We start from the raw sequence: 13,916 nt of genomic DNA on the forward strand, positions 1-13,916 counted from the left end.
TCTTTCCTCTGTCTTTCTGTCTGGTTTTATTTTTGTCTGAAATTCATAGTGTTTATGAATTAAGGCTGACAGAACCCTCAGGTCGTGTGAGCAGGGTCCCAGTGATGTTCCATGGGTGTGAAGATAGCTCCTGTGGGGATCAGTTGTGCCCCTGGGGGTGCTGAAGGGCTGAGTGCATGGCTGTTGCTGAAGGCTTGGTCCAGGGCCCGGCCAGCAGTGGGGTGGGGCTGGTGGTCGTCATGGTGACCTGGAGCATCTGCTCGCCCTGTATCAGTCTCAGGAGGGCCCGCAGGCGATCCAAGGATGACTGGGTGCCCCTCTGCCGGGCCAACAGGCTCGTCTTAAGCTCCAGGCATTTCTGTCAGGGGGAGATGGGGGCCAGAGAGAAGGGTCTCAGAACTCAGCTGTGCAGGCATCCTGGGGCAGCCACCCCGCGGCCCTCTCTCCCGAAGCCCCTCCCTCCTATTTCAGGCCTGAGAGAAACCAGGCAGAGGGCCTCACAGAAACCAGGCAGCAGCAAAGAACAGAACTAAACAGCAGCCAGACACATAGAATTTTGTTTTAAATACAGGGCTAGCAATAGTGCACTTGTGCAGGAACGTGGGAACCTGCTCATGGCTGTGACGCCACCTAGCTGACCACCTGTTTCTCCTCCTCCTGGACGAGGCTCAGACCAGCTCTGGCTCAGCCATGGCAGCTGCACAAAACCTTTAGATCATCGGCCAGCTCCTTGCTCTCTCTCTCTCTTGCAGTCTGTGTTCTTATCTTTTTCTAGCCTTTATATGTATCACGGCAGCACAGTAAGAGAGCTAAGGACTGATGCTTCGACTTAGAGTTGCTGCTTAGGCCAATAGCTTAAAATCCCTGAGTCTCTGTCCAAAACCCTAAGAAAGGAATAATTATAGTCTCTCCATACCACATTTAAACAGTTTTAGCAGGGTATGGCACTGCTGTTACCGTCATCATCACTACCATCATCACCATCATTACCATCACCATCACCATCACCACTATCATCATCACCATCATCATCATAGTCATCATCACCACCATCATCACCATCACCATCACCATCATACCATCACCATCATACCATCACTATCACCACCATCACCATCATCACCACCATCACCATCAGCACCACCATCATCACAACTATCAGCATTATCTTATCACCCCCCCAACAGGAGAAATCATTATGTTCACTTCACACAAGAGGAAATGGGCTCAGAGACACGCAGGGCCTTGTGGAGGCCACAGAGCCGGGAAGGAGCAGAGCTGGATGCTCATTTGCTTGCTCACTGCTGAATGAATCACAAAGCTACATTCTCCACCTTCTGACTCGCTGAGTGATACTGGAGAGTCGGTCTTCTTCTGGGGCCTCAGTCACGGGACAGTGACGCTTTGGACCGACATCTTGTAGTCCTCAGGCAGCCCGGCCCCCACCCCGCCCCCACCCTGCCCTGCCCCGGGCGCACCTTCACCGTGGAGGCCAGGCACCGGTCCCGTTCCTCCAGCTGCTGGTGCTCACTCTGCAGCTCACTGCCTCTCTGCAGCAGCTTCTGCTTCTCCTCTTCTTTGACTAGAGAGGGGGCCAGGCCCCACCGAGGAGGGCAGATCAGCAGTGAGAATCCCATGTCTGTGCCTACAGGCCACGCCCTCCCGCAGGAGCCAGTGGCCCTGGCTGGATGCATGGAGACTAGACCACCACCTCCCACAGTAACTGCCCAGACACAGGACTGGTCCCAGGGCCCCTCTTTTGAGAGTTCCAGCCTGTCACAGACTCCAATGGGCCTGAGTGAGGCCAGAGGTGGGGCTGGAGAGAAGGGGTAGGTGCCCTTTCCCACTTCCTACCTGTCTTGTGGGTGACGTAGGAGTGCACGATAGCCAGCATCCCGGTCCAGGGCACACCTTCATCTTTCTTTAAGGCCTGGAGGGCAGAAGGGAAATGAGCAGGCAGACAGGTGGGGACCTGCTACGCCCCCTGCGTGTGACCTTGGAGGAGGCAGAAGCTCTCCAAGCTGCAGGTCCCCCGGTTGTAACCAGGGATGGGGCCACACCTGCATCAGGGGTCTGGCTCAGTGGCTGCTCAGAGAGGACAGGACCTGCTTTTTGCCAGGGCCTCACACACTGCCTGGCATGAGCAGGCTCACATTCTTCCTGAACAGATGAATAAATAAATGATCACTTGTCTTGTTCCCATGTCCTGGGGACCTGAGAGCAGCCTGGGACAAATCAGGGACCCTGTGAGACCACACCATCATGCTGCCAGCGCCCAAGCAGTCACAGTTCAGGGGCTGGCAGCCCTTACAGGGACATACAGCCCCTGACACTGCAAAGTCCAGGATGATGGAACTCACCAGGGTCTGTGTTTTTTTTGCAATAAAGGTAACTACCCTATGATTTTATAAGGAGGACCTGCTGTAGAAAAGCATACTTTAAAAAAGGCAATCAATGCTGCTCTCACTGCCCAGCCACACACAAGATTAACACTACATTTCCCCCAGGTTTTTATTCTGTACACTTTTCTGAGGTAGCTGATGGTCCAACTATAATAGCAGCTATAAAGCCTGTTTTTCCCCATTTTTACATTTCTTAAACTTAATTTCATATAGTGAACAAGTCCCAAAGAATCACATCTTTATAAAAAATCATATTCAATGATCACACAGCTCACTGAGTGCAAGCATTGGAATTTATCTCTCCATCTTTTATTGTTGGGAAGTTAGGCTGTTTCTAGCTTTTCCCTTTTATAAATGAAGGCCGGGGCTTTCTTTGTGCACAGGATTTTATCTGTACTTAGATTACATCCTTAGACTACATTCTCCCAAGCAAGATTCTAGGTTTAAAAGGTATTCAAATTTTTTGTATGTGACAAAGACAGAGAGAGAGATAGAGAGAGGGACAGATAAGGACAGACAGGAAGGGAGAGAGATGAGAAGCATCAATTCTTCGTTGCGGCTCCTTAGTTGTTCATTGATTGCTTTCTCAATATGTGCCTTGACCGGGGGGCTACAGCAGAGCAAGTGACTCTTTGCTCAAGCCAGTGACCTTGGGCTTCAAGCCAGTGACCTTGGGGCTCAATCCAATGACAATGGGGTCATGTCTATGATCCCACACTCAAGCTAGTGACCCTGTGCTCAAGCTGGTGAGCCCGTGCTCAAGTTGGCAACCTCGGGGTTTCGAACCTGGATCCTCTGCGTCCCAGTCCAATGCCCTATCCACTGTGCCACCACCTGGTAAGGCAGTATACATATTTTTAAGCCTCTTCATAAAATACAAGAGTGTTAAGAGTGCCTGTCTCACCCCATCAGCACCAGAAGGGTGTGTTATTGTTTTTGCTAATTTGATAGCTTTTCATTTGTGTCATTACTATTTTTGTGGTTTGTGTTGCTAGTCCATTCTACTGGGGGACTGGAGAGGGGAGGGTCTGTAGCTCAGAGGTTGAGTCGCACAGTCAGACAGCTGCAGAGGGACACCTCTGATCTTTAACTGGCAATGTCTAAGATGGCCCCGACCAAGGTGCCAATGCACAGGACGGCTCCACAGTGGATTATCAAGCCAAAGCTGAGAAAACCTGTTCTACAACCAGCCCCTCTTCTCACACCACCCCAGGCCTCCCTGTCTCAGCCTCTGCAGGAGTCACCCAGAGAGCACAGGTTTGAGGGCTCACCCACCCGTGTGACACAGACCCCCATACCTTCTGCTGGCACTTGGGGCATACCCACATGCCCTTTGGTGCTGTCTTGAGGGGTGGGTGCAGGCAGCTGAGGTGGTAGGCCCCCGGGCAGGTGCCACAGGGCTGCAGGTTGGCCCCTCTCTTGCAGGCAGCACAGTGCTCATCGTGGGTGATCTCCTTCTGAAAGAGAAGGGAGGGTGGGAGGTGGGTGGGGTCTCTAGGCAGGTGCCACCGCTACCAGCTTGTGACCCAGCCATGTTTTTCAGCAGCTCTGGCAAAGAGGGACAAGCCCGAATGTGACCAGGAGGAGCAGCAGGGTTCTAGGGCACCCACGGGCACATTTACTAGCGTCACTGAGTGCTGGAGTTGGGCACAGAGTGGCCCTAGTATCCTGATTCTGGATACTGGAGGCTCTGAGACAGGCCTCCAGGGGTGGGGGCAGGGCAGGGGGTCCTGCTGTGTGGCTTAGGGGACAGACTCCCTTATAGTCTGCATTGTGCCAAGGGCTTATATCCTGCGGGGGAGGGAAGGGCACTGCTCACAAAGCTCCCCCTATGGGGTCCTCAGCGCAGGGAGGGAGGATGTGGGATTTCACGATCCTCTTCAATTCTCTTAACAACATCTCAATCTAACCTGGCGTCTCCAACGTCCTGGAGGTGGGGTTACTGAACACCTCCATTTCCACATCTGTAAAGTACACTGATACCTGCCCCACAGCTGTTGGGGGAACTCACAAGATAAGGCACACAAAGTGCCATCTTGGTAGGAACCCAATGAAGGATAGCTTCTCCATTCCTCATGATGATCATCATCTATCGAGTCATCCTCATTTGGTTTTTCAGTCTCTGCTTACACACCTCCAGGGACAGGGAGCTCACTACCTTTTAAGCCTTGGCTACACCGTGAACAACCCTGAGAGTGAGTAGCCATTATAACCACCCCTCACGTGACCTGCCTAACCTGCATGGCCTCCCACCACCCAACAGAAGCCTTTCCCCTGCACATTATATCTGTTCTCTAGCCACATGTCTACACCTTCTACCTTCAGACTTGGAAGGGACCAAAGGGCTCTCATCTGGAATGACCCATGCCACCATGACAGTAAGCCTCAGGGCTGTCCCTGAAGGAGGCTTCAGAGACCCCATTCTCACTTCTAGTTTCAGTTCAAGGGCCCAGGGAGGGTGAGCCACTTGCCTGAGGTCACACAGTGAGCTGGACGGGGACCCAGGACCAGCATCTGGGTCTCCTACTAGAAACCAAGGTCCCTCCGGCACTGTGGGCTCTGCAGAAGTGGGGCACAGGCTCGAGGTGTCTCCAGTCCCCACCCCTATGTGGGCTGGGCACAGGGTGGCTGAGGACAAACACTGCCCCCCACCACCAGACTTGATAGCTATTGCCTATGGTCTCCCAGCAGCTAGACCGTTACAGGCATGTACGGGCTGGGAACCTCTTTTAAAATTAGATCTGAGACTCAGTAAAGAAAACCACTGAATAAATTCTGAGCCACACCATCAAGTGAGGTCATGACCAGCCAATATCCTGGGAAGCAGGGACATGCATATGCATGGGGGGCTAGAGCTCAAAGAATCACAGAAGTGTAGGACTATGGGGCAGGACCCTGGGGACTATCAAGTCTGACCCCTTGAGGTTGGACACTGAGGACCAGAGAGGGGCAGCTTTGCCCAGGATCACATAGGCCAGGCAGAGCCTAGAAGGGCCCAACTGGCATGCAGGTCTTCCTGAGTCCTGGGGTCCCTACATCCTCAGCACCAGGCAGGGAAGCTCCAGTTTGAACCTGTAGGCTGCCACCTGCAGTGATGCCCAACTGCTGGGAAGGCTGGACAGTGGACTGGGTGTAAAGCTCTCAGCACCAAGGGCAGAGTCCAAAGATCCTCTGCTCAGCTCCAGGACAGCTGGACACTGGGGCCCTTCACCCTTGCCAGGAGAGACCCTGCTTTGACTGTAGGAAGCATACCCCACCCCACCCCAGGTATTAAGAGAGGGGGCACATACCTTCCAGCAGGGGTCCTCATTGGCTAGCACAAGGAAGAAGGGCGGAGAACATGTTAGTGGGCATCTGGGAGCACCAATGAGGACTGGAGTCCATGAGGCCCAGTTGGCTAGGTTCTCACCCGGGGCATGATGGGAGCATCACAGGCCCCAGGGACAGTTGGTTCTCACCCAGAACACGATGGGAGAAAGAGTCTCTGCTTATGATCAGGACCCACCATGAACCAGGCTCATCGTGGCCCTCGGGTTCCTGGGGAACAGGGTAGCAGTGAGCTGTCCAGTGGAGGGAACCATGGCTCCAGTGAAAATAAGCGATTTACTTTAACTCTTTTTTTGGCCATAACCCACTCTCATTCTAGTAAGTGGTGCCAAGCCACACATTTGAATGATCAGACTGGTCTGCAAATAATACCACGCAGCAGGAAGAACAGCTTCTTGTGCACACAGCACTGTCATGTTCACCCTTTGTGCCACTGTCCCAGTTCTTCAAGGCAGGTGCTATTAGGACCCCATTTTATTAGTGAACCAAGCCCCAAGGAGGTGACATGGCATGTTATAACCCACATGGAGCCCCAAGAAGAGGACCATCATTTCCTGCCCTTAAAGCCTTTTTAAAAATAAAAGACACTCTCCTGGTTGTATTTGTGGGTGTTAGTTCCTTGGGCCTGGAGGTCCTGCAATGGGGCAAGGCTGGCAGAGGACAGAGGGGCCATGGACCCTGGGGTGAAGGTCTCGGGCCAGGTCACAGTCTGCCAGCACTGGGGGCCCAGGACCCTTCTGTATGAAAGGAGCACGAGGCCCAGAGGGAAGTTCTGGCCCTGGCCATACAACTGACCACACAGCACGTCCAAGGCAGGGCTGGGCCGAGGACCCAGGATTCCCACGTGCAGTCCAGGCTCCTCGCTGACCAGGGCAGGAACATGAGGGTGTGTGAGGCAGGGGTCAAGAGCCACCAGCCAGCTGCCTGTGCTGGGCAGGGGTGGGGGGAGATGTTCTTCCATGGCTGTGTGGTGGCAGGTGGCGCCTGGGCAGAGCCACAGGCTGCAAATGCAGGTTCTGGGGGTCAGAGGCCCCCCCGGCACACTGTCCTCCCCCAGACTCAGGGCAAGTTCTGTGGTGAGTGGGTTCTGCCACAGGAGCCTTTGGCACCATGGGGCCTGGTTCTGCTCAGGATCACACCTCAGGGTGGGACCGAGGGGGCAGCCTGGAGCCCTGGGTCTGTTACTCCTACTCAGAACCTCAGTTTCTGCATCTGTTAGATGGGGATACACTCCACCAGCCTTCCTCCCCAGAGCAGGGTGCAGCCGAAGACCGCAGCATGGAGGGCTGAGGAGCTATAACACGCTGCCCAGCAGAAAGCAGCTGCTGTGAACAGGGCAGGCCAGAAGCGGAGGGTTGCCAACGCCCCGGCCCACAGCAGCCCTGGCTAGAGGAGCCTCAGCCCTCCTGTGCTTACCTCGCGCTGTGAGAAACAGGGGGCTGTTGAGATAGTTGGACGCCAGCCGCTTCCTCTGTAGGAGAAACAAAACCAAACCACGGTTGTGTGCAGCCTCCTCTGGCTGTAACCCCTGCCAAGGCTCACCCGGGACAGGCTTCCCACCCAGGCTCGGGCTCTGGCTGGACCCCCAGGGGCAGGGGCAGAACACGCAGGGCAGGGGGGAGGAGGGTCGGCAGAGCAAGTCGGCAAAGGCTCTGCCCTCTCCACGGTAGAGTCCAGCCCCGCTCCCTGTGGGGACATCAGTCACACTCAGGAAGGACATGCTGAGACCCACATGGGGCAAATCAGTAACAGAGCTGACATCTAGTCCCCGTCTGCCTGCTTCCTATATCTTCCTTCTCCTCTGGCTCTGGAGTTGGGTCGGGAAATGAAGGTGTCACAATTCACCTCCGTCAACTCCACTTCTGGCATGTGGCCTAGGCCCCTGTTGCCAGACAAGAAGCGGCCCTTGTGCCCAAGCATCATGGGCAGGTGAGAGTGAAGGGTGGCCCTGCCGCTCACCCACAGGCCACGCTGCTCCAGACCTGGGTGGTTTAGGGTGGCTTTGGCTGTAGTTGTTCGGAAAGCTTGTTCTAGAGTTTGTGTTTGGCTTTAAACTTGTCTCTCTGAATGTGGTCCAGGCCAAGGGAGGATGCCACAGAAAGGTGGTTCTTGAGGCTGCATATGTGTACAGGGGTCAAGTTCACAGGGCTTTCATTGGTTCCTGATTTGCTCATCGGGTCATCTCTGGCCCCAGACTTGGGAGACCAAGGTCTGTCTGGCTTGTATATTCAGAGCAGAGAGAGGGTTTCATCCACGAGCACAGCAAAGGGAACAGGACCCTCCTCAAACAGAGACTACCACTTCCAGGTGGAGGGTCAGAAACAGTGTGGCAATGTTCTGACAAATGGGACACCAGTGCTCAGGGGACCCTGCCTCAGGCACAGGGCCGCCCTCCCCGCCCAGCTGAGTTCTCGTCCACAAGTTGCAGATTGGGGACAGCTAACCCAGACGGACCAGCACCCTGGGAAGGCGCAAGCACGGCACTTTCTTGACCCTCCCCCCGGCCCTGCAGAGCCTCGCAGGTCTCCCGGGACATGGCTCCACTTCAGAGGGCTGCCCCAAGCTTTGGTCTTCAGGGCCCTAAAACACCTGGTTCTAGTCTAGTAAACAATTCCAGGGTGTCCCTCCCCCATGCCTGTGACCGGGAGACATGCATGGTAATCGGGTGAAGAGTCAGGAAGCCACTGCGTCCTGCAGGCCGGCTGCACCCAGTGCCGCTTATATGAGGAACGCAACCGTTTTGATCTCCTGCATTGGTCACTCAATTGATTCTGAACTCAGGGGTGAAGGACATGATTTACTGTCCCCCCCCCCAGCTCCCACCCAGGGAGCGCTCCCCCCCCCCCACGCAGCGATGGCAGCCTCACCTCAGTCTCCAGGAGGCCACTGTAGGCGGGGTTGGCTGTGCTTCTCCTCTTCCGCTCCTGGCGTTTGCTCTGGATCTCTGAAAGGCAGGCGCAGCCGTTACTGGATCCTTCCTGCTCCAGGACCCCGATACACTTCCTCCACCGTCCCCTCCTGTCCCGCAGCCTCAATGCCCCAGAGTGGCCCAGAGCAGAGCAGGGTCTTCAGGCCTCACTCCCTCTGAGGCAGGACAGATGTGCTGGCCTCAGGCTGGAGGACAAGTTGGCAGGAAGGTGGCAGGTACCCAGAATCCAGGAACCACTCTCGGCTCAGGGTTCCCTTGTGTGCCATCATCTAGCCTGGGGCCAGGCCTTGGGACTCTCAGAACAACGGGTACCCGGCGGTCGATGCTGGCCCGGCTGAGCTGCTGAGCGAGGCCGAGGGGTCCTGGGGGGACCTGGGCCAGACCTGTGGCTCAGGCAGCCTCCATCCCCCCGAACAAAGCTCCAGACACGAAACTTCCAAGAGGACTGTTGTGGCATGTGCTTCATGCAGTAACAATGACGAAAGTTTACTTTGTTCTCTCTGTCTCTCTCTCCCTTCTGCTTTGACCACCAGCAGGGACCTTCCGCCTGCTGCTCTGTGTGTGAGCTGCTTTGACATTTGGCCCTGACTCTTCCTTTTACACCTTTTCAAGATTATTTGTGTGGTTCCTATAAGGCACCTCAGACCTTCTGGGGAAGAAGAGAGGGAGCAAGTAACAGTATCACAGGCTGGAGAAAAAGTTTCCAAACTGAGAACCATTCATGCAAATCATAATGACAATCACATGGATACGAGTAAAAACTTCGGCTCTCAGTCCCCACGACGACCAGGCAAAGTCTAAAGAGGCAGTCTTCCTCATGTTGTCGATGAGGAGACTGAGGGTCAGGGTGGGCAAGGGGCCTGTCCCAGGTCACCTAGCTCCAAGCAGCATGAGCAGAACCCAAACGCAGCATTTCTTACATGACATGGGGCCTGGACTCCATGCTGCCTCCATGGCTTTTGTCAGAGCACAGACAGCTCTCAAAGGCTTCCAAGCACAGCCAGACTCCTTACATTCAAGTTCAAGCAGGAGCATTCAAACATTCAGGCCGAAAGCTCAGAGAAGGCCTTCCAACTCTGCACTGCGGGGGGCTGCCCGGAGGGGGCTTCCCCACCCAGAGCCAGGTCAGCGCTGGCTGTGGTCTGGAAGCCACATTCCTGTCCTCCAGGGAGCCGAAGGGAGCTGGCTACAGACAGGTCTCGACCCACCTCCCCAGCTCAGACGTCAAGGGGGAAGACTTGGCCCCCGGCGAGCTGTGTGACCTCGCCAGGTCCCTTCCCAACCCTGGACCTCAGTGACTCGCCTCCCACGCTGGAGGGAACCTCTGCCTCACCTAAAAGACTAAGTGCCTCAGGCAGTGTGGTTGTCAGTTCACTCCCTTCCTGGCCTCGATTTTAAGAAGGAAAAGCAAATTAGGCTTTCTTCCCAGATCCAAGCTTACGTGATGGGTGTTCTCACTTTATAAAATGTCTTCAGTAGGCAAGGCTGGAATCATGGGCAACACTCGGGGCTGGGAGTCAGGAGACCCGAATTCTGGCCTGAGCCTGAACTGACTGGCTGTGTGACCCTGGGCAATGAGACAACCTCTCTGGTCTCAGCTTTCCCACACGGGCAACAAGAGCTGGTTTCCATGCTTCCCAGGCCCCAAGAGTCCACGACGATGGTCACAGTGGATGTGTAATGGCTCTCAATGGTCAAGTCAGACAGTACCTGTGGAGTCACGCTCACCTGCTGCTCAGATAAAGTAAGGTTCTGACTCCAAATGATGACTGATACAGACATAAGCCCACAGGCAGTTAGACAGCAGCGGGTGTGGGGTGCTGGGCACACCTCATGGTGCTTTACCACAACCTCAGGAGGAGGGTTCCGTTATTATCCCACTTCAGAGATGAAGAAACCGAGGCACAGAGAAGCCGAGGAACTTGCCCAGGCTTGAGTAGTGATTAAATGGGGAGCTGGGCAGTCTGCTGCAGCAGTTGCCTCTTATCCCACCACTGAGCTGCCTCTGATTCGGAGGCAGGGAACCCACGCGGTCCCGGCACTGCAGCAAGGAAGCGCTGCACAGGGTTTTACGCAGACGGTCACGGAGCCGGGGAGAGCGGGGAGGGTTTGTCTGTCTCTGGGAATGACCACCCTTGGCTGGCGCTTGGGCAGGCCTCCCAGAGGCTGGTTCACGCTCAGGTGCTGCCATCTGACCTGGGGGATCTGGAGACCCGCTGCTTCTGTCTGATTCCAGCAGACCTCCCGCCCCCACTTATCCAGTGGGCCAGTCCCAGCCCTGCCCACGCTGCAGAGGCCTTACCTTCCAAGTGCTCCGTTGTAACCAGGCCTAGAGCTACCATGAAGGCGATTTTCTGAGGGGAGGAAAGAGAGAAGTGTTAACGCAGCCTCCCTTTCTCATTCATTCATTCAGCAAGCATTAGCACCAACCCATGCAGCTGGCTTATCTGCTGTGGGTTTCCTTAGTTTTCGTCTAATGGACTTTCTCTGTCCCAGGACTCCATCCAAGATCCCAAGTTACATTTAGTCATCCTCACGCTTCCTTAGCTCCTCTTAGAGGCTGTGACAGTTTCTCAGGTGTTCCATGGTGTTGATGACCTTGGGAGGACTGGGCAGGTATTTTGTAAGATGCCCTTTACCTAGGATATGTCTGACGTTTCCCTCAGGGTTAGACTCAGGTCATGGGTTTGGGGAGGAGGAACAGAGGGGAAGTGCCATTCTCATCACATCTCACCAGGGGATACACTTTCAACTTGATCCCTAATTACCTAGCTGACTTTTCCTCCATTCTATTCTGTCCTCTTGGGAGGAAGTCCCTATGCACAGCTCACACACTTACATACGGAGCCAGGAATTTCCGGGGTTTTGTGGGGCCATATGTAGGTTTTTAAACATTTGTGTGGAGTAGAATTTATCCATCTTTTCCTTTGTAGTGTGGGTTTTTGAATCTTGGCCAGAGACTCTGAGATAATAAAGCAAGTTGACTGTGTTTTATTTCAGGGCCTACGTTCTGCATTTTACATTTGGATTTTAGACCCACTTGGGATGTATCTGAGAATGAGGAAATCGGTGGGCATGTTGACTGTGACGGTGTTACAATTACAAACTAACTTACGGTGTAATGACAACTGTATACTACATTTTCTTACCCAAAACCATGGTGTGCCTCTATTCTTTTTTGTCTTCAGAGGTTTTAAGTGGGTGCTGAATATTTTCATTATGATTATTTCTAAGCACTTAATCTTCTTGTTGCTATTGTGGGTGGGTTGTCTATTAAGCTTCTAACAGGTGTTCCTGTGCGTCCGTAAGGACCATTGATGTTTGTACACCAATATCACCACCGCTGCCATGCCGAATTCTCTTCCCATCTGTGGGAGTTTTTCCATAGATCCTCTTGGGTTTTCTACGTCATCTCAAACATGACTGTCCACTCTCCTTTCTAACGTTTACTTCTGTGCTGTTAAAAATACTCCTCCCCAACTTGTCAGCTGGAAATGGTATTCTTTGATTCATTTAAAGTCCCAACTACAACCGATGAGCCCATCCGACAGCTTGTTCCACCTCCCACCTTCTCCCCCTCATCCTCCCAACTTTCCTCGGCTGAGCCTTTGACACATTATGGGAGCAGGTGATATTAAAATGGTCACAACATCCTCATCCCGGCTTGGTTTTACTCTGCAGTTAATCACACGAGATGCCTGCCTCAGGGTTGGTGCCAAAGTGGTTCCAATTGGCTCACGGTTGACTGGGGTTGAGCCTGTAGTAGTTTTTCATGAACAGTTCACAGGAGCCCATCTCCTGAATTCTTAGCAGATTTAACCCTTTTTTTTTTGTAGCCTTTCAACCTGAAGGCCAGCTTGGCTGGATAGAAAGTGCTTGGCTCTTTTCGTCCTTAGGATCCTGCTGATGTCGATTGGCTGTGTCCTGAAGGTCAATGTCACTTTGTGGACAAGTCAGAAGCCAGCATGATCATTCATTCTCCCTTGAAAGCTGCTTGACCGTTTTTGCCTGGATGCTTACAGGACCCTTTCGTTTCCACCAGAAGTCAGTGACATGCAATGTATAAATGCAGGGGTTAGCAGTCCCCTTGACAAGATGGAAGAGGCTCCGGGGCCTAACAAAAGTTGGTAACTTTTCTGGGTTGTCTCCATAATGATGGGCCATTCCTCCTGGTACTCAAGTGTGTTCATTCAATATGTAAACTAGTCTTTGATTTTAGTAAACTTTTCTTGAATTACATATTTTTTAAAACACTGAAGCATCACCACCCCAAGAAAAGTGAGTCCCCTACAATTCAATCCTGTAAGAGGTATGTCCAGGTTACCGCAAGACTAATGCAATGACGAAGGTGACCACAGAGCCACTGGAATGGGAACCCTGGGATCCAGCAGCTTCTGCCTGTAGACACCATTGATAGCAGCCTGGGCTGCAGTGTGGTGCCAGCTGGTTTCAGTCTCACTTCCGGGCCCGGTGGCTGACTGGAGAGTGGCAGGGCCTCTGGAAAGCCCCCGGAACTGGCACTCATTTCACTGGTTAGATCTGGGAAGACTGGGCTGGGTGAATACCAGGGCCAGGGGCCTGTGTTCCTGCCTCCTGGTTCCCACTCAGCCTCCCCCCACTCACCCCTTTCCTCCACAGACAGTAGCTTCATGCTCTTCTGAGTACAGGTTACAGGTAAGTCACAGGAGCCAAATGCCTACTATGTTACAGCCTAATTCACATCATCGCAGGGGATTGTGGGAGTCTGTATTTATCCTGCTCTGTCGTTCCAGCCTTCAATCATTGATCTGTGGTACCTTCTTTGCTTGTCTTCTGTAGGTATTACTTTCTGATACCCAAAAACTCACTCTTTCTTCTCCATTTTGTATATATCTCTCACTTCTGCCTCCTTGTCCCTTGCTCTACCTTCTGCTGTGTCTAGGGTACCCTCTGCTCATCTGGTTATGTATTGTAATGTCTGTGACGGTTTTTATTATTTTTTTTCCTAAATACTTGCAGTTCATGTTTCATTGTCTCTAGTACATCAGTCATTTAGCCGCCTCTTCCCTAAGTCCTTGGGTTTCAGCTTTATTGTGTCCTTCTTATTGGTGATTACTTTGTATTTTTCTTTTTACTTCCTTTCCTGTCTTCTTGGGGAAAAGAAAAAATAAGTCCCATGTTCACCTCCTTTTCCTCCACTGATTTGGAAATTCTAGGTGGCATTTTATTACTTTTATAGATTAGCCTAGATGTTTGTAGCCTGTGTTCTTAACTATTCA

At 53.1% G+C, this 13,916-nt stretch overlaps 1 protein-coding gene across 4 annotated transcripts in view; it reads right to left on the reverse strand.

Annotated features, from left to right (window-relative positions):
- The window catches only part of PHF21B (PHD finger protein 21B), an 83,181-nt gene continuing 69,265 nt past the window's right edge, over window positions 1-13,916 (reverse strand). For 3 of the 4 annotated variants that reach the window (XM_066361292.1, XM_066361288.1, XM_066361291.1), the window contains 8 exons: window positions 10,961-11,012; window positions 8,597-8,673; window positions 7,146-7,200; window positions 5,693-5,715; window positions 3,701-3,859; window positions 1,855-1,930; window positions 1,479-1,582; window positions 1-358 (listed from right to left, as the gene is read on the reverse strand). In XM_066361292.1, the coding sequence (XP_066217389.1) occupies window positions 140-358; window positions 1,479-1,582; window positions 1,855-1,930; window positions 3,701-3,859; window positions 5,693-5,715; window positions 7,146-7,200; window positions 8,597-8,673; window positions 10,961-11,012 (765 nt within the window). In that variant the 3' untranslated portion in view covers window positions 1-139. The remainder of the gene's footprint in view (window positions 359-1,478; window positions 1,583-1,854; window positions 1,931-3,700; window positions 3,860-5,692; window positions 5,716-7,145; window positions 7,201-8,596; window positions 8,674-10,960; window positions 11,013-13,916) is intronic. The other variant, XM_066361289.1, reaches the window with a different exon arrangement.

This window comes from Saccopteryx leptura, chromosome 1 (genome assembly GCF_036850995.1).
Source record: "Saccopteryx leptura isolate mSacLep1 chromosome 1, mSacLep1_pri_phased_curated, whole genome shotgun sequence".
Classification (NCBI taxonomy): Eukaryota; Metazoa; Chordata; class Mammalia; order Chiroptera; family Emballonuridae; genus Saccopteryx; species Saccopteryx leptura.